The sequence below is a fragment of the Gopherus flavomarginatus genome, chromosome 6, assembly GCF_025201925.1.
Source record: "Gopherus flavomarginatus isolate rGopFla2 chromosome 6, rGopFla2.mat.asm, whole genome shotgun sequence".
In the NCBI taxonomy this organism is placed as follows: Eukaryota; Metazoa; Chordata; order Testudines; family Testudinidae; genus Gopherus; species Gopherus flavomarginatus.
The window spans coordinates 85,358,200-85,381,452 of NC_066622.1; the positions used below are offsets into that span (position 1 = coordinate 85,358,200).

The window sequence follows — 23,253 nt, forward strand, 5'->3', positions numbered from 1 at the left end:
AAGAGTTACTGTCCCCTAGGAACACCCATAAAGAAATAATACTACCAGAGACAAATTATATCTGACTTCAGCTTTCAAATGAAATGCAGACTAGACTAGTCATCTTTATTATTTTTATCAAATGAGCTGAAAGTTAGAGCAAATATTTGAGCTAAACATTAAAATACACCAACTAGCAGTCTTAAAAGGTGACTTCCAATCCTGCAGGAAAATATTCAAGCTGTTGGGGGAAGACAAGTGCTGGTTGGTGGCAATAAATTGATTTCTCAAGTAATAAACCCAACAAAACCTGGTTTAAAATAAGTCTCTGAAAAGCTAAGAGCAGAAAAAAGGACATTGCTGTTGACAAATCTACTTACTGGATAAGCATCGGAATCATCATTGCTCATCTGCAGAAACCTCTCCGGCCTGGCTGAAGAATGCTCTGGGCCCTAGTAATCACATCATTCAAAACAAAACCAACAACAGTTTAGATGTCTTTCTAGATCACTCTCTGCACAAGTGCTTCCTGTCAGCCTAATCATCATGGAGCAGCCTCAATCTAGGTTGCTCAACCCACCCTCCCTGCCAGAGGAGAAATGCTGGAACAATGACAATCGGAGAAGAGGGAGAGCTTTGAAGAGGGTAACATGGTGGTGCCTCTCAATAAAAGAGCTGTGATCCTGAGTATCCATCCGATCAGATGGAGATGGGTTACATAGAACTCCAATGTCACTACCACTAATTAAAGATTAAATACTCAATGTGGTTGTGCAAGGTGGTGCAAGAGACCGGGTGCTTGGGGCACTTAACCATCCTGCCAATCCAGGACAGAATGGTGCAAGATGAGGTTAGGTGGTGTGGTGCAAATCTGTGATACTTTAAAAATGAACAGCACACATTCACAAGCCAGTAGGTCTTGCACGCTTGAGACCATGGATCACCTGCTAAGGCAGAAGCTGGATCCTCCAATTATTTATGTCTTGAGCACTAGGTTACAGTCCTACCCTACGGCAGCATGAGTGTGTATGGAGGAGAAGGGAATTTCTCTCTTCTCTCACTAGCACACCAGTTTAACACAAGACAGGATGCTCTAGGTGGGTATATGTACTTTGGCCAATTCCCTGCAGAATCATTGGTAACCCATGTTAGGTCGAGTTAAGTTTAACTGGCATAGCTAAGCCAATTACTCCATAAAACCTTTTTACAGGAATTTTATGTTATGCTATAGTTAAAATACCTATCACTCAGACAGTGCTTTCCACTAAATCTCGAGGCACTTTACTGAAGTGGGTAAGCGTAACTGGCCCCCATTTTACAATCAGGAAACAGGAACACAGGTCACAGATTAAGTCAGTGGTAGGGAATGGAACAGAACTCAACTCCCACTCTTCTCCCTTATTAATAAGGTTGGAGAGAGTTAATTGCAATCAGCAAAAGAATATGGTGTGTGGTTTTATTTATTGCTATGCTGGGTGTCATTGTTTGTAAGGGTGACAATTATTTATGATTAAGAAGGGCTTTCATACCAGAGAAAACCATAAGGTATCTACCTATTATACCTAGAGATATAACTGCATTTAATCTTTCAACTCATATGTTAGTTAATTCCACTTACAAATCAGGGCTTACTCCCTTACACACCACCTTCTGTTTGTTACTGCACTGATGACACAATGGGAAATCCCAGAACACCCCACTGTGATGGCTTTAGCTTTGTCTACACTGGAACCTGAATAACAAAAAACTTCTCATTCAGGGATATGAAAAAAACACCCCTGAACGACAAAAGTTTTCCCAACAAAAAGCACCGGTGTGAACAGCGCTTTGTCAGCAGGAGAGCTTTCCTGACAACAAGGTTACCACCGCTCATTGGGGTGGAAGTTTTTTTGTCAGCAGGAAAGCTCCCTCCTTCCAACAAACAGCGGCTACACTGTGTGCCTTTTAGTGGCATGCCTGTAACAGCACGGCTGTGTCTCTAAAAGTTGTGTAGTATAGACATAGCCTTAGAAACTATTGCTAAAGGAACAGGGGAAAGTGATGTGTGCTGCTCGACTCCTCTCTATTGAACCCTAACAAAAGAGAAACTGATTTATTTCCTCCAAGTCACTCAAATCATCAACATTTTTAAGAGAACGTATTTGTTTGCAAGCTGCATAAAAACCCCTTGGAACAACGTTCTAAATTAAAAAGTAAAGTTTATACAGGTAAAACACACGTATCTGAGAAGCTGAGGTTTGTTTCATATCATCATAAAATAAAGTGAAACAAGTGTTGTAAAAACCTATTGAAATTTTAATTGTACCTGAGAATCCTAGGCTGCCTCCTTTATACTTTGCTCTTTCTAGGAACTTTTCATTTAAAGTTATAATTTTTCATAACCACAAAGCTCTAACAAAGAAAAAATATATTTTTTGCATTGACACATGTTGTATTGACTAAGTAAGTCTTTTAAATAGTAGGGGAACAATGCCAGACACTACTGCAAATTAACCCATTTGGAGAAGGGCACAAGGAGAGGGAGACAATGTTCAGAAATATATCAATGCTATTTTCCTTTTTGTTCTTGTTCCTGACCAATTGTCAAGACTGGTCACTGCAAGCACATTTATTTTTGAGATAGAGGAACAGTCTAACGAATGTCAGCAATACTCTCTTTTTTTTTTCATAAAAGTTATAAGATCCTGAAACTGCATTTGTATGCTGCAAAAAAGGAACAATAAAAGGTTCTACAGTTTCTATTCTACTACTTTATGCCAAAGCACATTTATTGTTCCAATCAGCGAAAGCCTTACCATTCCTTCCATTCCATGTGGCAAAAGCAGCACAATCCCATTGTGTCGAACCCACTTAGCCTGTCCTGAGCTGATAAACTGGTCTATTATGCACTGCGCAGTGTTGTGGAAGTCGCCAAACTGCGCTTCCCAGCACACCAGAGCATTGGGACTTGCCATGGCAAAGCCAAGTTCAAAACCTAAAAACAAACAGGTAGAAAGAAAAAGGGAAAGACCCTGATTAGAATTATATTCTGTTTTCCTTAATCTAAGACACCACCTTTCTATTGTAACTAATTAAACAAAGGAGAGCAGAATATGTACCAAGAATGCTTACTCATGAAGTGCAACAGTATTTTCAATACTACCACTTCTGCTAGAAGGATTAGCAGACATTTGTTTATATATATAGGATCCAATCCTGCAAACTCTTCCTTATGTTAGTAGTCCCAGTCAATGACATCATGTGGAAACTTCAGTTTCCATGAAAAAGCTAAGGTATTAACACTATTTTTTTCTCCTGGTAGTAAATATTTTTATACACAAATCTAGATAGATGCCACCCTTTTAATAAAAGTAACTATAAATATATTTATAGTTAATATTTAGGGTTCAGTTCAACAAACTATTTGTCCACCTTCTGCTTTACGCAAGCCTGCACAATGCTACGAATGTGCCTGTACATTTATACAGGTGCTGGTTGGAATAATTTGTTCTGGCTGGTCTTTTACACCTGTAAACTGGATCTTTCTAGGATCTTTTAATGTACATTTTATTTACCAAATGATGACTGGATAATGTCGTGAATGGCACTTTGGAAATGCTTATTTATTGAGTAAGCATATGGCTGTTATCAGTCATTCCCCATTTCCTTTCCTTAGTTACAGAAGCCAACATGGTCTTGTCCTAAGTAACTTTAAGCTAATGCCTAAATTTTCAGAATATTATGAGAGATTCTAAAGTTGAGACTATTATTAAAAAGTCAACAGGATCTGCAAATAACTGTATCATTCCTTAGGTGTGCAAAACTGAGCGAAGAAAATAAAAAAAGTTTCAGACAAGTTACTGGAGGCAATGCAGCAAAAGTGTTCCCTCCTCAGAGATAAGAGACTAACATCTCCTTCAAGAGTCATGCCCCTCTGTGTTCTTCACCGACATCAGTCCCAATACTGTGGTGAGTGGAGCAGGCCTGGGGAGCACTTCTACTGCTGCGGGCATCTCTGCTTAAGCTAATGCAAACAGGAGAATCACTGCAGGTTTCCAGGAAGATAAGCAGGAGAGAGCAGATCTCTCCCTAGTTCCTCCCAACCAGCAGAGCCAGAACTCCACAGGGTCCATGGGACTGGGATAAGACAAGGAGGGAGCATGCTGCAAAGTCTCTACTTTCCTTCTTTTTGGACATCTCAGCCAAGATGCACCTGATCTGGGGCACTTCCAACCACTATTCCCTCCGCTGCACTGAAGTCCAAGGTAGGCAGGGAACACTGAGTTGCACAAAGGCCACATGACTTTGCCATCAGGTCAGCAAGTCAGTAACAGGGCTGGGACTACAGCCAAGGATCCTCTAGTTTCATGCTATACCCACTAGACAACACTGCCTCTCTATACTCAAACAAAAGTACACATGGATTCTGAATACACACTCAAGGGCTGAGTTTTACCCAGGTATTCAGAAAGATCATGGTTAAATGTGTGTGGGAAGCACACAAACTGACAGCCATCTGATTTTCAATATAAATTACATTTTGCACACTTTGGAATGTAACAGGCCAGACTGCTTGTTCCTAAAACCGGTCATGTTCCAAACCCAATAGTATCCCCACAACAGGCTATGTGGGCATCATTTAGATGCAGAACAAATGCCTGCTCTTGTTGGAAGAGATCTGTGGCAGTGCTGTAAAGACCCAGTTCTACTGCAGGAACTGGGGTGATAATGGCTGGCAAAGACAAAAAACAAACAAAAAGTTATTAGAATACAAACCAGCTACTGTAATTCACACTCAGCAGCTGTGCTAAGACACATTAACTGCAAATTGTTAGAGTATTTACATCTGCTACAGAGCTTTGTTGTACAGCTTAAAAAAAGCAAGATTTCAAGCAGAGTCAGAGTTCATGAAAATACAGTTGAATACAAGGCATATAATAATAATCTCCTTTTAATGACCTATCTTAACTTCAAGATATTTTCCCCTACTTATGTCCCACAGTTAATGTCTTATTTGTGAAAATCCACCCATCCCTGTCAATCCCAGTGCTCCCACTTACACGGGTCATAAGACTAGTGAGAGCACAAATATTCCCACAGCACTGGAGAATGATGCCACATGGGGCTAAATTGCAATACAAGGTGAAGACAGTGGTTATGACGAACAGACCACTCTGCTTAGTCAAAGGGTAAAATTGACCATTTAAAGCACAGTTCCACAGTACGGAGGGTGTGAAGCTGCATACTTTGATGGGGGCAGTATGTGCTCTAGTCTGGGTAGATCCAGCTCTACTCCATGTGTAAAGGGGTAAGAAGCCAATAGCAACTCTGTATCCCTGTTATCTTTAGGCAGACTAGTATCCCAGGCAGTGCTAGCCTCAGGAGTGCAAGCACTAGATTAATGTCTGGGTCCCATGCAAGGGTTGAAGGCTCTGTGCATCCTCTGCTCCCATTCACACCGGCAGACAGGCCAGGTACAACTTGACTCCAAGTTATTTTCAACAATTTCACATTTAACTGCACTTGTTTAGCACTTGCCCACTGGCAGCCAACCATGAAAACCAACTGCATCTTAAAATACTGAACACCTACAGTGTTAATTGAAAACCAAAAAGTTAAATTCTACCCTCTGTTTTACCACTGCAAAGCTGGGCCACCCCAGTGGGGTTACTAGAGATTTATAGGGTTATGACTGACGGAGAATATGGTTCACTATCTTTAGAGAGAACATCTGTAAGAGTTGTTTGCTTATGCTGAAGTCATGCATTTAATTTTTTTTTTTTTTAAAACAGAGTCTAAGCATTTATCTTCAAATAATGGTAGTGTAATATGAGAGAGCCATCCCATCCACCACATACAAATAGAGCAGCAGATTGGTATAATCAGTCTCTGAGGTCCAAAGGTTTTATTAGAAAATTCTTTGGACATGTACACGTACCATTGCTCAGAAACAAAGACCTGAGAAGAACCCAACTGAAAGCATGACAGTTTGGTGTGAATTTTGTTCCTTGTACAGACACTCTCTGTGCAACCTAATTACCCTAAGAGACAAGGTGGGTGAGAATCTTTTTTATTGGACCAACTTCTGCTGGAGAGAGAGAAGCTTTCGAGCCACTCAGGGTTCAGGTCTCTGACCTAAGGAAAAATTCTGTGTAGCTCAAAAGCTTGTCTCTTTCACCAACAGACGTTAGTTCAATAAAAGATATGACCTCATCCACCTTGTCTCTCTAATATCCTGGGACCAACATAGCTACACAATTCCACTGCATACCTAATTACATAGTGAGATTTGAAAAGTGAGAATGCATCTTTTTCCTGGGGTCTGTCTATATTGATCCCTGCTTCCTTGTTAGTTTATCAATAAAAAATCCCCACCCCACCCCTTTTTGCTTCATTTTGCCCACTTTTGTTTTTTCCGAAGTTTGCTGCATGTTACACAGAGACCAACACAAAGGTCATTCTACAATGTAGCCTGCATGCGCCCAGCAGAAAGCAAACATACCAACTCAAGTTACGGAAAATAAAGTCATTCCCAAATCTGAATCTTTCCCACTACCATCCACTTCTGCCATGTTAGTAGTGCACAATCCCATTTGAAAAAAAAACAAAGGTGCAGAGCCAAATCAACTCACTTTCGGACGCTGTGTGTGTGTCTAAATCTGGTGTGTTAGATTGGCTCCTCTATACTCTATAGTTGATCTAAAATATTGGACAAGAGTAAGTGACTGAACTGGTATAACTTAAAATTTATGGGTTAGATTTTCAAAGGCACAAAAAGGCAGTTAGGTGCCTAACTCCTATTAACAGTCACTGGGCACTGGCTGCCTAACTGCCCTTTGGCCTCTGAAAAATCTTACCCTAAGAACACTGCACATGGGTAAAATCCAGGAGCAATTTTTCTTTAACAAGCAATATTAGTTAAGCAAGTGCGAGACCTATAGGGAAGACATGAAATAAACATACAAAAACCTTTGCAATCATGATTTCTGGCTATGATCAAACTTCTTATACCTTTAATTAGAAAAGTTTTAGGAACTCTGCAGCTCACACTGACTGATGGAGAACAACTTGGCATCTTGACATTCTCTGCAGACAGTAGGCTACTGCTTCAAACCCATCAGCAAGTGCTCAGTGACAGGCTTCATGTACTTGTCATTTGTGATTTACACCAGGGTGACTGGAGGCCCTCCAGGAGCATCTCTCCTATAGGAATTTATTGGATATGCGGATTGCTTCACAGAGTGCTGTGATATAGAAATCAGGCAAAGCATACCTACACCACTGGGGGAGAAAAGGGGGTTTTAGCCTGTCACGGAGTTCCCAGGTGATGCTCTGGAACTGCTCCGTACAAAGCCAGTCAGGACTCTGGTGAAGTCTCCTCTCTGTGAGCAGACGGTCTTCAGGGCAAGCTCACACGTCTTCCACTTTCTTGGGTCTGACCTTGGAGCATTCAGCATCCTCTGCCTCTCTGTGCGCTTTCCACAGCAAGTTCGCCCAGGCGGGGTCCTGCGAAAGCCACAGGGTCCTGCACCCCCCCTTTGCATTCAGACATGACTCTTAGCCAGCCAATAAAATAGAGGTTTATTAGATTACAGGAACACGGTCTAAACCAGAGCTTGTAGGTACAGAGAACAGGACCCCTCAGCCGGGTCCATTGGGCAGGGGGAGCGAGTCAGACACCCACATCTGCACTCACTCCTCATCCCCAGCCAGCTCCAAACTGCCTCACCCTCCAGCCCCTCCTCTCTGGGCTTTGTTCCTTTCCCAGGCCAGGAGATCACCTGATCTCTTTGTTCTCCCACACCTTTAGCTATCTCCTTGCAGGGGGGAAGAGCCCTGGCCATTAGTTGCCAGGAGACAGAGTGCCGGCCATTTACACACACTGGCCCTTTGCTCTGCAACAATCTCACCCCCAGAGACTTACGAAATGCATAGGGGAAACTGAGGCACCCCTATCATATCCAGAGGAGACATTAAGAACAGTCCCATTGCTGCAATAAAAAGTTGAGTTTCTGATACCCATTTGTGTCTAGAACTAGATTAGGATTTAGAATAAAAGGAAACCAAACACACTACAACTGATCCAGATGAGAGCAGTATGTTGCACTTACGGTATAGGACTATTTAATTTTTAAAGTCATCAGCACATGGCTATGAACTTGGCCCTGTAGGACCAATATAGGATTAACCTCCACTGAAACAAAACCTTTCGTTTAGCTTTTATTCTTTTTTTTAATATTCCCATTTACATTGCTCTGCGTCAATTTCCTACTTATCTCTTTTTAGACCATAAAGTCCTAGAGAAATCAAGGGACTGCAAGATACATTAATGATATTACAGAAGCACCTAGAGGCCCAAACCAAGTTTGGGTTCCCATTGTGCTAAGTGCTAGACATACACTACCAAAAAACAATTCCTTTGTGAAAGAGTTTAAAATCTAAATTGACAAAACAGACAAAGGATGGGAGTGGGGGAATCTCCGCTTTACAGATTGAGAACTGAGATCACACAGGTAAAAGAGGATGAGATTTGCCCAAGGTCAGACAGGACATTTATGCTGAGTTTGGTTTTGAAACTAGATTGCCTGAGTCCCAGTGCAGTGCTTTAACCACAAGAACATCCTCTTGCCATATTTCACCTGATTTTTTGAAAGTTACAGTTAGAAATACATAAACCAAAGATATTTATGTCAAAACTTTTAATGGCCACTGCTGCAATCTGAAAGTTTGTCCTTCCACCTGGGAGGACCAGTATATACTCTCCTGGAATGTTGATGAATGTGTAGAACAACATGAATATGTCAATTATGGGGGTGGGGGGAAATTAATCCTTTTATACATGAATATATATTGTTTGTATCCACTTTTGGAAAGAGACTTTTTATGCACAGTTCCTATTGAAATTCTATTCCAGATGTTTGGACCCATCTTGATGAAAGAAAGTTGATGAACCACTATGTCCCTGTGGTGCTGAACTCTGTGAACGGCCCATCCATGACTCCAACAGATGCTCCTTGTTCTCTTCTTGCCACAAGAAGGCTAAAGCCTCAGAAAGACTGGCCTTTTCCCTTCAACTTAATGGTCCTTAGATGGTCCTAGCTGCCCATTCTTACCCCCAACAATGTTATCTGCCAAAAGATATTTTAAACCTCAGCCCTCCTTTTCTGTGTGGTCTTGCTGTCTCTAAGAACATTCCAAGAGCGTAAAGCCTGTATACCTTCTTCACTGCATGTTCCCAAAGGGTATTTACAAAATAGATTTCCCCAGATAGGTTTGAATCCCATTCTAATTTTAAACAAACATTAAGAGACTATTTCTGCTGATTGGGTGACATGGTTGAGAACATATGCAATATGGCTAATTTGTTCAAGGTTTATCTGCACATATGCTGTGCTCTATTAGGACAGGGGTAGTCTAACTTTCAGATGAAACATAAAACTAAAGTCCTGACCACTTGTGGTCATCAACTTTTAATAAGTATGGGGAGCTTAACCCTGTCTCCTGACCAAAATTTTGACCCAGGTAGTTAAGTTCTGTATACCAATATTATCTTGAAATTTCAAATAAGTATGGTACCCTTCCTTACTTCCTGTCCTAAACTGTTATTTAATGTAGCTATTGAGACAAATTAAGGGGGTGGGCATAAGCTGTAAAATCCCTCTTGGTAGCTGTTCTTTACTTGCTTTACCTGTAAAGGGTTAAAAAGTCCCCCAGGTAAAGAAAAATAAAGTGGGCACCTGACGAAAAGAGCCAATGGCTAAAACTGTTTAAAATCGGAAAAGAAACTTTTACTTGGGCTGCTGTTCTTTGGGCTGCAGGGACACGAGCAGCAATGCGATAGCAGGAATGCTGTGTAAGGTTTGAACCAGATATGAAAAGGTATCTTCCATACCTAGAAGAAATTATTTGGATGGAGGAATGTTTTGTTAGACACAATCAGGTTTGTTTCTTATTTTGGTGTGTGGATCTCCTCTGTACTAACCCTTGATGCTTTTGTTTGCTTGTAACTCTTAAACTGAACCCCCAAGAAAGCTAGTTTGGGTGCTTAATTTTTGGAATTGCTCTTTTAAAATCTAGCAAAAGCCTAAATTCCAGATGTATTTTTTCCTTTTTTTTTTTTAATAAAATTTATCTTTTTTAAGAACAGGATTGGATTTTTGGTGCCCTAAGAGGTTTGAGCATGTTGTTTGATTAGCTAGTAGCACAGCTAATTTCTTCTGTTTTCTTTCTCAGATTTTCTGGGGGGAGGGGGAATGAAAGGGCTTGAGGGTACCCCACAGGGAGAAATTCCCAAGTGTTCTTTCCTGGGTTCAACGGGTTTTGGTTTTTTTTTTTGCAGTTGGGTGGTGGCAGCGTTTACCAAGCCAAGGTCAGAGAAAAGCTGTAACTTTGGGAGTGTAATACAAGCCTGGAGTGGCAAGTATTAATTTTTGGAATCTTTCCGAGCCCCCACTTCCTGCACTCAGAGTGACAGAGTGGGGATTCAGCCTTGAAAGCTGTGCACCACTAAACACTGTTATACTGTACCCCAGAAGTGGCTGTGTTTAAGGGGAAGATCAAGTGATCCCAACACACATGTATACTATACCAGCCTCACAAGGGGACTTGGTAAGGCTTATTCATTTCAGTGTTTGCAAAGTGCTTTGAGATCCTTAGATGAAAGGCAAGGTAGAAGTGCAAGTTATTAGTTATGTTCCTGTTGCCTGTGCCCTCTTGATCATTCTTTTGTCAGTACAGCAGAGATAGAGGTGGTGTTAAGCAAAGTGTCAACTTGCACAACCCATTCTGTGTTTTCCCCCACAGCAGTTTGCATGACTGTCACAAAAATTTACATCTTTCAAGAAACAAAAGTAAGGCTGCAGTTTAATTCATATGATTTTCAAGTTTCCTAAGGTATGAAAATTAAAATAATCTAGCAAGTGTTTTTGAGATGGCCACACATCACTTCTTAGTCTGATGTCAGTAAGAGGAAAACCATAAAGAAAGACTTGCTGCTATATTTAAAGAAATGAAACACGGGGGACGGGTATTGTGATACACAAGCTCTCTTTTAAATCACTAACTTGAATACAGCCCAGGAGAGCCAGTGAAATCATTAACATCTACATGGTTTTTGAGCCATGGAAACATGGATGCTCAAGAGGTAGGGGACGCCCCCTTATGCCCTCCAACAGTCTCACTACATGGCCCTATAAGAACCTGGATCTCAGTTTTTGCACTGTCTACCTAATTTCCTGCTGCAGTTTTAGTTGGATAAAGATATTGGCTCTCTCTCCATCTATAACAAATGGTGTAGTGCTGCCCCAGTAACATCACTGTCATATTCCAACACAGAGATAGCTGCATATCAGTGGTGAGATCATTATCTCTATACAAACATAGGGAACATTCACAATGAAAGGTACTGTGGACTTTTAGAATATTATTGCTGTAAATGATTTTTTAATTGTTCACTAGGAAGAAAATGGTTCAGAAAGCGTAAGCACCAGCCTTATTCCAAATTACAAGATGAATTCAAACCTTCAAGACTTCCAAAAAAGTTTACATCAAAAGATTAATATTCTTCCTGTCTTCCTCACCTTTCCCAGTCAACCATAAAATCATACTGAATTCCATCTCCAGCCCTAAGAAGGTCCAGGAGTCTCTGCTGAGCCATCTGTTGTCTTCAAATATCATGTGTCTGGGAATTTCTTCTTTTCACAGAATGAAGCAATACAATCTACTCAGCTCTGATGAAGCCTCAACAGGAGTAGTGTGTCCAATTCTGGTCACCACACTTTAGGAAAGATGTGGACAAATCAGAAAGAGTACAGAGGAGAGCAACAAAAAGGTTTAGAAAACCAGACCTATGAGGAAAGGTTAAAAACACTGTGCATGTTTAGTCTTCAGAAAAGAAGAATGAGGAGGAATATGATAAGTCTTCAAATATGTTAAGGGCTGTTATAAAAAGAAGACAGTGAGTGATTGCTCTCCATGTCTATTGAAGGTAAGACAAGAAGTAATTGGCTTAATCTGAAGCAAGAGAGATTTAGGTTAGATATTAGGAAAAAAACTTTCAAACTATAAGGATAGCTAAGCAATGAAACAGGCTTCGAAGGGAGGTTGTGGAATCTTCGTCACTGGAAGTTTTAAAGAACAGGTTAGACAAACACCTCTCAGGGATGGTCTAAGTATGCTTGGTCCTGCCTCAGTGAAGGGGGCTGGACTATGTGACATCTGAAGGTCTCTTTCAGCCCTAGATGTTTATGATTCTATGGCTCTGAGGCACTTGAGAACTTGGGAAAGTCTTAGAACTCAAGAAGCAAGTATCCAGCCAGAGCTCAATAGAAAGAATCATACTCCCATAAGGAGAATATCATCAATAAGAGCCCTGTTGGAGGTTCAAGAGAATGAAGAAAGATAGGAGTATACAAAAAAGCACATTTAAAGTAACAAATGAATATGTATTAGTAGGCTGAGTGTATATAAGGGGCCTGTAAATTATGTCTGCTCTCTTCCTCTATTAAGATGTCCAGATAAACTGGTGAAACTATATTCTGGCCTTCTGCTCAATATAGGGTTGCCAGGCATCCTGTTTCAATCAGAATGCCTAGTTGAAAAGGGACTGTTAAAAGTCCGGTCGGTGGCACAGCAAGGGCACAGGGCTAAGGAAGGCTTCTGCCAATGCGACGGCAGCCACAGCACACGGAGCCTCACTGATGCACCTAGGGGCTGCAAGGACCTGGTGGTCACTTCCTGGGAGCCACGGTAAACACTGCCAGGACCCCGCAGCCCAACTCCCTGCCTCAGCCCAGAGTCCCCTCCTGCACCCCAAATCCCTCATCCCTAGTCCCACTGCAGAGTCAAAACCCCTAGCAAGAGCCCTCACCCCAACCTCTTGCCCCAGACTGGAGCCCCCTCCTACACCCCAAATTCCTCAACCCCAGCCTCATCCCAGAGCCCACACCCCCTCCCATACTCCGAACCCCTTGGCCTCAGCCTGCAGCCACCTCCTGCACCCCAACCCCCTGTCCCAGCCCAGAGCCCTCTCCTGCACCCCAATCCCTTCATCCCCAGCTTCACCTCAGAGACTATACCCCCAGCCAGAGCCTTCACCCCCCACCCCAGCCCGGTGAAAGTGAGTGAGGATGGGGGAGAGTGAGTGACAGAGGGAGGGGGGATAGAGTAGGCAGGGGCAGGGCCTCAGAGAAGGGGCAAGGCCTCAGGGAAGGGGTGGGCGGGGTGCTCGGTTTTGTGTGATTAGAAAGTTGGCAACCCTTGCTTAATAAGCAACTCAATTATGCTTCTGGACTTCCCGATTGCCGAAACTGAATAACCTGCAGCTAAATACTATCTTTATGAGACTTTAATTGAATTGCAATAATCCAGCTGCAACTAAAACAATACACTCAGGTTAACGGAATGGTAATCCCTAGCTCTTATATATGCTTTTCATCTTTAGATCTCAACGTACTTTAAAAAGGTTAGTATTATCATCATTTCAATTTTACAGATGGGGACATGAGGCACAGGGAGAGAAGTTATTTGCTTAAGCTCAAGAAGCAGACTTGTGAGAGCCAGGAATTGAACCCACACCTGCCAAATCCCTGTCCAATGCCCTATCCTCTAGGCTGTACTGTAACAAACAAAATCTAAAACAGATTTCGAATACAATCCTTAAATGTACACATCCCTCTCACCTTGCATCTGAAAACAAATAGTTTTTTACAATGCAAAGTAACTAGCCTGTTCTGGTTTTATCACTGAGGCAAATCAGTCTTGTCAGAATATCATTTTAGTGGAGCTATTATACCCTAGATGCTCCTAACAGAGAAAGCAATAACTTGGTGCAGAGCTCACAGCTCTGAACAGGTGCCAGCACTGCCAGGGAAACAATTTGTGGTAATGTCATGCAGGGCTATTCAATCCATTCTTACTTAATGAGCTCTAATCCACAGAAATTTAGGGAATTCCCAAAAGATTCTGAGTTCTTGCATGTTTACACAGACACAAATTAAATTCACAATCTTAACTCCTTTTTCCTTCACAGTCACACCGCAATTTTAGAGACTTCCAGGACAAACACTCCAAAGCTTCTTGTTGAACAGTGGTTGTGCATGCAGTAGCGGTAACAGGAGAACAAAATAGGGTGACCACACATCCCATTTTGGCTGGGACAGTCTCTTTTCTAAGCCCTGTCCTGTCCTGGATGTCTTGACCTTTTTGACAAAAGTTAGCATGTGTCTCATTTACTCTAGCCAACTGGTCAAAAAAGTTGGGTATGGAGGAACGTGGGCGTGGGTGGGATGGGGGCGGGGGGCGAGTGGTGATGCCAGTCTTGCATGGAGAGGGCTGGGGCAGGCAGGGCTCAGGCGAGCAGCAACTCCTAGTCTCATGGGGGGACGGGACTTGGGTCAGTCCCCCGCTCAGGGAGAGGGAGGGCCCTCAGGCTAGACCCACACAGTGTCCCATTTCCCCTTTGGGAAATATGGTCACCCTAGAACAAAATAAACTCTGCTCCTCTTTCCACCTTCCTCTTGAAGCAGCGAATCCTCAGACTGGGAAAATTTGCATTTCCCCCCCTCTTTATATTCAAAAGAGGACAGCCCAGAAAGGAGAAGTCACTAACTACTCTACATAGAAAGCCCTCTTTCCTACCACTCTCTAATAATCAAACATACTGCAGAAACAACTGACACCAAACAGCATCCTGCGTAAATTAAGCCAAAATAAGAGAGTTTCCACAGAGAGATTTGTATCATTTTAACACAGAGATTTAAGTTAAATTGAGGCAACTATCCCACGTAGACAAGGCCTTGATTTAGGGGCATAAATATCATGATAAGCAAGATACAATATATCTGCAGTCCTACTGCAACTTGTAAAGTGAGTAAATAAGTCTAGGTATTGTATATGGACTAGAATAATTAATTCTGTATCTGTGCAACTGTTGTTGTTGGGTTTCTGTCCCATATAATGTCTTTGGTTATTAATGGTTTTTTTGTTTTGTTTTTACAGGAGTGATTGTGTTATCCTCTTGTACAAAATAGTTTTGTTTGAATATTAACCTTTAAAACAGATAAGATAACACTGAACAGTTCCTATTTCTAGCCCTATATAACTATGTACATATGAATTAGAACAAGGTGTTGATTTCTCTCCTGAGGAAGAATCTATTCCTTGTGCACAAAACTTTCTGACCACTTGGAAGCTATGACATTACATTAATAATCTATCCATTCAAAAAAACCTTTCCTTAAAAATGTTACTGGCAAAATGGATTAGAATGATAAATAAGTTATGTTTGATCAAAGTTCTTAATAAAAGAGGTAAACATCCATTTGGAGCGCTCTCATCTGAAAACGATCTCTCTTCATAAATACAAATTTGGAAAGGTAAACATTTCAAAGCACCATGATGTATGGTAAATGTTAACAAAAGTAATTGAAGTCATTACAGCTAAAGAAAGAGGGAGAGGACTTAATTATATTAAAATTTTAACCCATTCACATACTAGATGGTATTTCTAATAAAACATTTCTAATTAAAAAATCTAGCTTGTCACACTCATCCACTGTAAATTGCTCTGTCCGTTTTGTTTCCTTCATTGTTGGAGAATGCCATAGCTATGGATTTTAAAATTATGTTATTTTAAAATATCAATATTAGTAATATTAATTTGTGCTCATGTAGTACCCTTCATCCACACATATTTAAGAAGAACTGCAAAACAATTTTTTTACTGCCCTTTTAAAATGTATAAAAAGAGTCCCATCATTGTTTCCTTGATGCTTTCACACCCTGGAAACATCACATTTGACTGGCCACATTATACAAGGCTGTACCCTGATCTGACAGAGTGTCTCAACCTCGATGAGAGAAGAAGCCATGCTAATTAAAAAAAAATATATATTGCTTCAGTGTTCACTTTTTTCAAAAGCAGACATTTGGCTAAATATTTGTTGTTTTAAATACATTAATACCACCACCACCATCACCAACCTAGTTGTAGAATTTGAATTAGTGCACCCATTTAAAAATGAACAGGATTAAAAAAAATAGAGCAAAAATATAGATGGGGATTGCAAAAAAAAAAAAAAAAAATCTTATCTCATATGAGATTCTGCCCTCTTGTCCACCTCAGGTAAGTATCAATATACCCATTTTACAGAGGGACAAACTGAGGCACAGAACACTGAAGTGTCCCATCACTGCTCACACACCAAGTCAGGGGAAGAACACAGAAGAGCCCAGGAACCTCCAGCTCCTAGGCCTGTGCTCTAACCACACTGCCTTGCTCTGTCTGAATTTTAATACTATAGACATAACTGACTTACACACATTAAAATACAATCCTCAAGATGTTTATACAGCCAAATATCCACATAACAGATACTAATCTATTATAAGTCACTGTTATCTATTAACTCTTCATTTTTTTCCCTTTTGCTTTCATTTGAGTTGTGAAATAAATATGTAATAGTTCTTCATTATTTATCCACAGAGTCAATAAAACTTATTGATATATTATTAAATGTGTCAGTTTTATTCTGTGCTTCACATATCATCTTCTTGTCACCTACAGCTTGTCAGAGAGGTAATCCATTCACTCCCAGCTGAAGGTGAAATGTCTGGCCAGTACCAAAGTATAATTTGATTCACTACGATTAATGCAATTTCTAACAAAGATTTGTGATCTCAATTTATGTAGTACATTTGGAATAGCACTCAATACACAAGGTTGGAATAGGTTTTCATATCTATATTCCCAGGCATCGTTGATTTTACTCATAGCTCCGCCTCTCATCAAGTTGTTAATAAATTTGCAAAGACACATTATATAGCTAAAATCCCTCTTTAGCAGCTGTATATCCTCAAAAGAACCCCGCAGCCCTATGATGTAGAGATGGTGTATTTTCAAAGTGCCAATACATGAGAAGATGAAACATTCTGAATCATTTTAATTTCAGTTTGGACTCTTGACTGCTTCATAATTCTTTCCCTCATAATCTTTGCTGATGAATTTCTGCATATGTTACCCAACATCCTCCTCCTAAAATAGATTTTAAGTATGACTTCACCATTACCATTAGTATTTAACAGAAAATTGTATAAGATGGATGCCTGGTGTGTTTCAGCTCTATGCCCCTTTAGTGATCAATGTCAACTATTCTCTGGTAGGAGTTCTGAATTTGCACCCCCTTTTTTCCTCCCCTCACACCATGCATAATTAGGTTTTAAGTAGCTGACAGGAACAGTGGTGGAGAGGAAGGGGGGAGGAAGCATTTTTATAGCATATGTGTAATGATGCTACAGTTTGAGCAGACCTGCATGCATGATATTGTAGGCATGGTCATCATACTCTCAACATTAAAAAACAACCACCACTTTTCTAGTCCATTTTACATATTTAGCATCATTTTTTAAAAAAGACACAACGGACCCAATCATGTTGTGAAGGGTTGGATTGCAGAACCCCCCTTGGGAGCTGCTACCTGGTGTGTAAAGACTACTTCTGCCCCTGCTTTCCCTGTCAGCTCGAGACCCCAGCACCCTGTCTTGCTGAGCCAGATATGCCCGTCTGCTCCAACACAGACCCAGGGTCTGAATTACTTGCCTCAAAAGCTACAGACTTAACTGAAAGCAGCTAACAGAAGTGTTCTTGGTCTTTAACACTCAGATGCCCAACTCCCAGTGGGGTCTAAACCCAAATAAATCCGTTTTATCCTGTATAAAGCTTTTACAAGGTAAACTCATAAATTGTTCGCCCTCTATAACATTGATAGAGAGAGCTATGCACAGCTGTTCTCCCCCTCCCCCCCAAGGTATTAACACATACTCTGGGTTAATTAATAAGTAAAAAAGTGATTGTATTAAATACAGAAAGTAGGATTAAAGTGGTTCCAAGTAGTAACGGCCAGAACAAAGTGAGTTACCAAGCAAAATAATATAAAACACACAAATCTAAGCCTAATGCAGTAACACAATTGAGTACAGTTAATATCTCACCCTGAAAGATGTTTCAATACATTTCTTTCACAGACTGGATGCCTTTCTAGTTTGGGCACAGTCCTTTCCCCTGGTACAGCCCTTGTTCCAGCTCAGGTGGTAGCTAGGGGATCCCTCATGATGGCTGCCCACTTTGTTCTGTTCCACCCATTTATATATCTTTTGCACAAGGTGGGAATCCTTTGTCCCTCTCTGGGTTCCCATATCCTCCTTCTCAGTGGAAAGACACCAGGTTAAAGATGGATTCCAGTTCAGGTGACTGGATCATGTCACTGTAAAACTTCATTACCCACTTGCCAGCACACAGGTATACAGGAAGACTTACAGATAAAACAGAGCCATCTGCAGTCAATTGTCCTGATTAATGGGAGTCATCAAGATTCCAAACCACCATTAATGGCCCCTACTTTGCATAATTACAATAAGCCTTCAGAGTTATATTTCATATTTCTAGTTTCAGATACATGAGTGGTACATTTATATAAATAGGATGATCACACTCAATAGATTATAAGCTTTGTAATGATACCTTACAAGAGACTTTTTGCATGAAGCATATTCCAGTTACATTATATAATTTTATGAAAATTTGCTAGAGTGCAACGTGTCAATGGTCCGTTATAAAAGGGCAGAATTTGGATTAGGGTCTATATCAGGGGTGGGCAAACTTTTTGGCCCGAGGGCCACATCTGAGGTGCGGGAGCAGGTGAGGACTCTGGCTAGGGGTGTGGGCTCTGGAGTTGGGCTGGGGATGAGGGATTGAGGGTACAGGAAGATGCTCCAGGATTGGACCGAGGGGTTTGGAGGGCGGGAGGGGGGATCAGGGTGTGTCAGGGGATAGGGGCACGGGAGGGGGTCAGGGGTGCAGGCTCTGGGCGGCACTTACCTCAAGCAGCTCCCAAAAGCAGCGGCATGTCCCCCTCCGGCTCCTATGCAGAGGTCGGGCCAGACAGCTTTGCATGCTGCCCCATCCGCAGGCTCCGCCCCTGCAGCTTCCATTGGCTGCAGTTGCTGGCCAGTGGGAGCTGCGGGGGCAGCATGTGAAGTCCCCTGGCTGCCCCGACGTGGAGGAGCTGGAAGGGGGAAATGCTGTTGCTTCCAGGAGCCACGCAGAGCAGGGCAAGCCCCCAACCCCGCTCTCTCTCCCGGGAGATCGAGAGCCGGATTAAAACGTCTGGAGGGCCAGACCTGGCCCTCGGCCATAGTTTGCCTACTACTGGTCTATACAGTAAGAATCCAGGATTGTCACTATCTTTGTCTCTCTGAAGCCTAGAATGTCTTTGGTGATGGAAATAGTTACAAGCATAGTTGAGAGCTCTTTTTGTTTAGAATATTACCCAGTTCAATAAACCACTGGATTTCAGAGTTGTTATCATCCAGTTTATAAATTCTCAGCCATTCTGACTTTACCAACTACACCTATGAGGTGTACGGCCACATCAAGGAATGTATCTATGCCATACCAAGAGACCTAGACCGCAGTGATATCAGAGGTAACTCAACCAATCACCACCCTTATTCTGCAGCTAATTTGCATGTAACAATTGCACTAGTTGTGAGAGAGCACAGATGGTGGATTATGCCACACCAGTGCAATAGCAAGAGCTCTCAGCTACTAGTTGTAATAATAATTTTTATAACCCCACCTTAATCAAGGAAGGACAAACGATAAATAAAGTTACTAGAGTAAATTTGACAAACAATATTTTTCAGATAGTTCAATAAAAAGAAAAAACTGATTAGCAGTTATACTATTTCATTTTCATGCCCTTGCCCTGCATGTTCCTACTAGACAGAAGCGCTAAGATATAACAAAAAGCTGTTTTTGTTGCATGTCCAGCCTGACCAGCCGCAGGAAGCACCAGAAATCTAAAGGAAAAGCTAAGAGGCTCAGATAAGAATCTGAATGTCTGAAATATTAGCGGAACAGAACCTTTCAATATGTGCAGGTTCAACCATCTTTAATTTACAGTTTAAACAAAATTGCTCCTAATTAGCAGTCATCCATTCCCCAATCTCATTTGAGACATCTTACTGCATAAGAAAACTTCCCAGGCATTTTCTGAGACTTACCTAAAACTCCATACTCTGAAAGGGAGCTATTGCACACAGTGTAGGGGGCTTGCTGTTCCCAGAGGTGATTCATGGGAACACATGTCCTCTTGTCAACTTCTTGATCATGGAGTACATGGTGGCGATGGCTACAAATAGATGTAGACACAAATGATTATTTGGCTATAGTTTTTCATATGTTCCCAAGGATTAATTTACCTTAAAACTTAGAAACTATTTCCTGGCAACAGTGACTTCAATGGAACTACCCCTTCTATATACCACTGTAGCTCCTGTCTGAATCACAGAAGTATCATCATACATAAGGATAGAGTATTCACATGAAAATGAACGTTCCTTCACTGGCTATTCATAGTTGGCTTTTCGACACCAGAGGGATTAAAGAGTCGTGAAAATGCATCAGCATCACTGCAGTCTTTGCTAAAAATATTTGTAAAAATAATAAAAATTTAGAAGATCTTTTACAGTTAATACTCGGTTATTAAAATAGCATTATGCCTTCTCTATCAGACAGAATACCGTAGTTTTGTTGCTAGGTAATAGGTACAGAAGTTAGATTGACGTATTTCTGCACTCCACACAACATGAAAGATGGAGACCATTGCACAAAAAGGTAGCCATTTCACAAATTACAACGAGCTGTGAAATTCTATTAGTCCTCTTCCTAAAACGACTGTGGTTTGTCTTTTTACAGCAAAATCTCACCTACTGAGTATTTTTAAGGACCAAGACTTACAACAGTTGCATCCTCTTCTTCACTTCGCACTGCCATTCCCACCTTTCACAGCTCTCCAGAACTTCATTAATCAGCATTAGAATGGTGCACCAAGGAACATTATCAAAACAGAGATGACTGAAGTAATTACTGTAATCCATTAACTCCCTGAGCAAGACTAACTGAGTGAATCACACCAATATGTTCAGCTCTACAACCACTAAGGTAAGGAGGGCTATTACACTGATAATAGCTATTATGTGCTGTGTAGCTGCCGATGCTGAACAAATTAGAGACAGACTCTTTCTGTAGTCCCCTCTGTTCTAATGCATCTTAGCAAAACAGCTCTCAAATCTATATAGAAATTAATTAGTTAGCATAAAATCACGGACAGGGGGGATTTGTGAAGAGCAACACTAAAAACAGGAAATAAAGGGAAGCTCTGAGACAGGAATGCCTTCTTGATACTACCTCCCTTCCCCTATCCCTCAAACCCACAAGGGAAAATAAAACTAAAATGTGGCATGCTTTTTGGGAAGACAATTAAGTTCCCTATTAGATGTTGACTAGAGTAAGCATAGCTGGAGAACCTCTTCATCAGAATGATAGAGACACAAAAATCACATCTTGATGTTGCACTGACCCTTGGTAATCTCTCTGCAACTCTTCATGTTGATGCAGATTCAGGTTCCCTCCCACCGAACCCCCGTCCTCCCACATTCCTAGGTGCTGGAAGAGAAAGGGATTGTACTTTTATCTGCAGCAATATCCAGCCCCCTTTCTACTGCTAATTATAAACAATATGGAGTGCTGAGGTGGGAAGTAAAAGGCTCATTATAAATTCTACACTTTTAGCTGATCTTTGTATTTACTAGTGAGAGCTAATGGGGTAGTGTCCCCTGAGAAAAGAAATAAGACTGTGAAAATTAACATAATGGGGATCCTGCGTGGAGGCTGCTGGATACAGGACAGCCTCCTGTATCTTGCTCCAGATCCCTGACTGCTCTGTTGCCCAGTGCCCCACAAAGATATGGCTGAGTCCTGGTGTGAACCAAACAGTCATAGAAACTACTGCTAACTACACGACTGCTAACACCTTAGGAAGCTACAAGATAGCAAAAACAATAATGAATAACTGCCCTGATGTTTTCATGACAAGAGTACAGTACTTCCAGAACTTCTAAAATACTAATTGCTTATCTCTCAAATGTTACTTCATTTGATTTTTACAGTAATAACAGGCTGAAGCAAGCGTACAGTGGATATAATCACAGTTGCCAACTGTCACATGGTAAATAAGCATGCCAACTTTCACAATAAGACAAAAATCAAGCTAATCCCATTTCAAAACAAGGCCAAAACAAGCCAATCCCCAAGAATCCCAACACTCTATGTTACTAGATCCCCCAGCGTGCAGTCAGGGACTGTGGTGGGCCTGCTGTGCACCCCTAACTCTCTCCCCTCCTTATCCCTGCTTGTCCTTTCCCTTTTGCTGGGAGCCGATCCAAAAAAAGAAGCAACAAGCAACAAGCCAAAAACTAGCCAACGAACAACTCACACACCAATTAAGCCAAAAAAGCCTAATTTCTGCATTTTTTTTCCCATGGGTTTGGCATGTCTGGATATAATGTTCATTCCTCAGTCTCTTATAGAAGGACTTGTTCTAATATCAATGCATGGGAATTTTGAGAAACTCCTCTTAATGATTATAGGAGTGACACACATTTATTATAAACACATCAGGTCACATAATCCATGAACAGCAAACAAGATTTATTTAAAGCTACACAGCCTCTTAGTTGTGCCCCCATGATGAGCAAATGTTTCTGCTTCATTCCCCTGCTGAAATCAGTCTGAATATTACATGTTAAGCCTTACAAATTTCTACATGGATTTTTTTCCCCCACTTCTTTTTAAATACCATCATTTGATATACTAGGACCTAGCCTGATTTTTGGCAGTAATTTCTAATTTCATTCCATGTTGTCCAGTTGTTCCTAACCAATTGCAATTAAGGTATACAGTCATTCCACTCTAGCAAAAGCAGTTGGCAGATCTTTTACTCTGCTGCAGGCAAACATGAGCAGGCTACCATAAATCAAACAGTTATGATCATGGAAGACTTCAGTGTTCAAGTCCACAAGCATTTATGTTATTTCATTTTTACTAGGGCTGTCAATTAATGGCAGTTAGCTCACACCATTAACTCAAAAAAAATTGCAATTAAAAATATTAATCGTGATTAATTGCAGTTTTAAATCACACTGTTAAACAACAGAATACCAATTGAAAATTTATTAAATATTGTGGACGTTTTTCTACATTTTCAAATATTGATTTCAGTAACAACACAGAATACAAAGTGTACAGTGCTCACTTTATTTACATTTGATTACAAATATTTGCACTATAAAAGTGACAAAAGAAATAGCATTTTTCAATGCAGCTCATAGAAGTACTATAGTGCAATCTCTATCATGAAAGTGCAATTTACAAATGTAGATCTATTTTTTGTTACA

General features: G+C 41.0%; 1 protein-coding gene across 3 annotated transcripts in view; it reads right to left on the bottom strand.

Annotated features, from left to right (window-relative positions):
• Nucleotides 1-23,253, bottom strand: part of OGDHL (oxoglutarate dehydrogenase L) — a 118,419-nt gene that overhangs the window by 16,418 nt on the left and 78,748 nt on the right. For all 3 annotated transcript variants that reach the window (XM_050959087.1, XM_050959086.1, XM_050959088.1), the window contains exons 16-18: nt 20,020-20,147; nt 2,775-2,953; nt 360-431 (exon numbers count right to left, since the gene is read on the bottom strand). In XM_050959087.1, the coding sequence (XP_050815044.1) occupies nt 360-431; nt 2,775-2,953; nt 20,020-20,147 (379 nt within the window). The remainder of the gene's footprint in view (nt 1-359; nt 432-2,774; nt 2,954-20,019; nt 20,148-23,253) is intronic.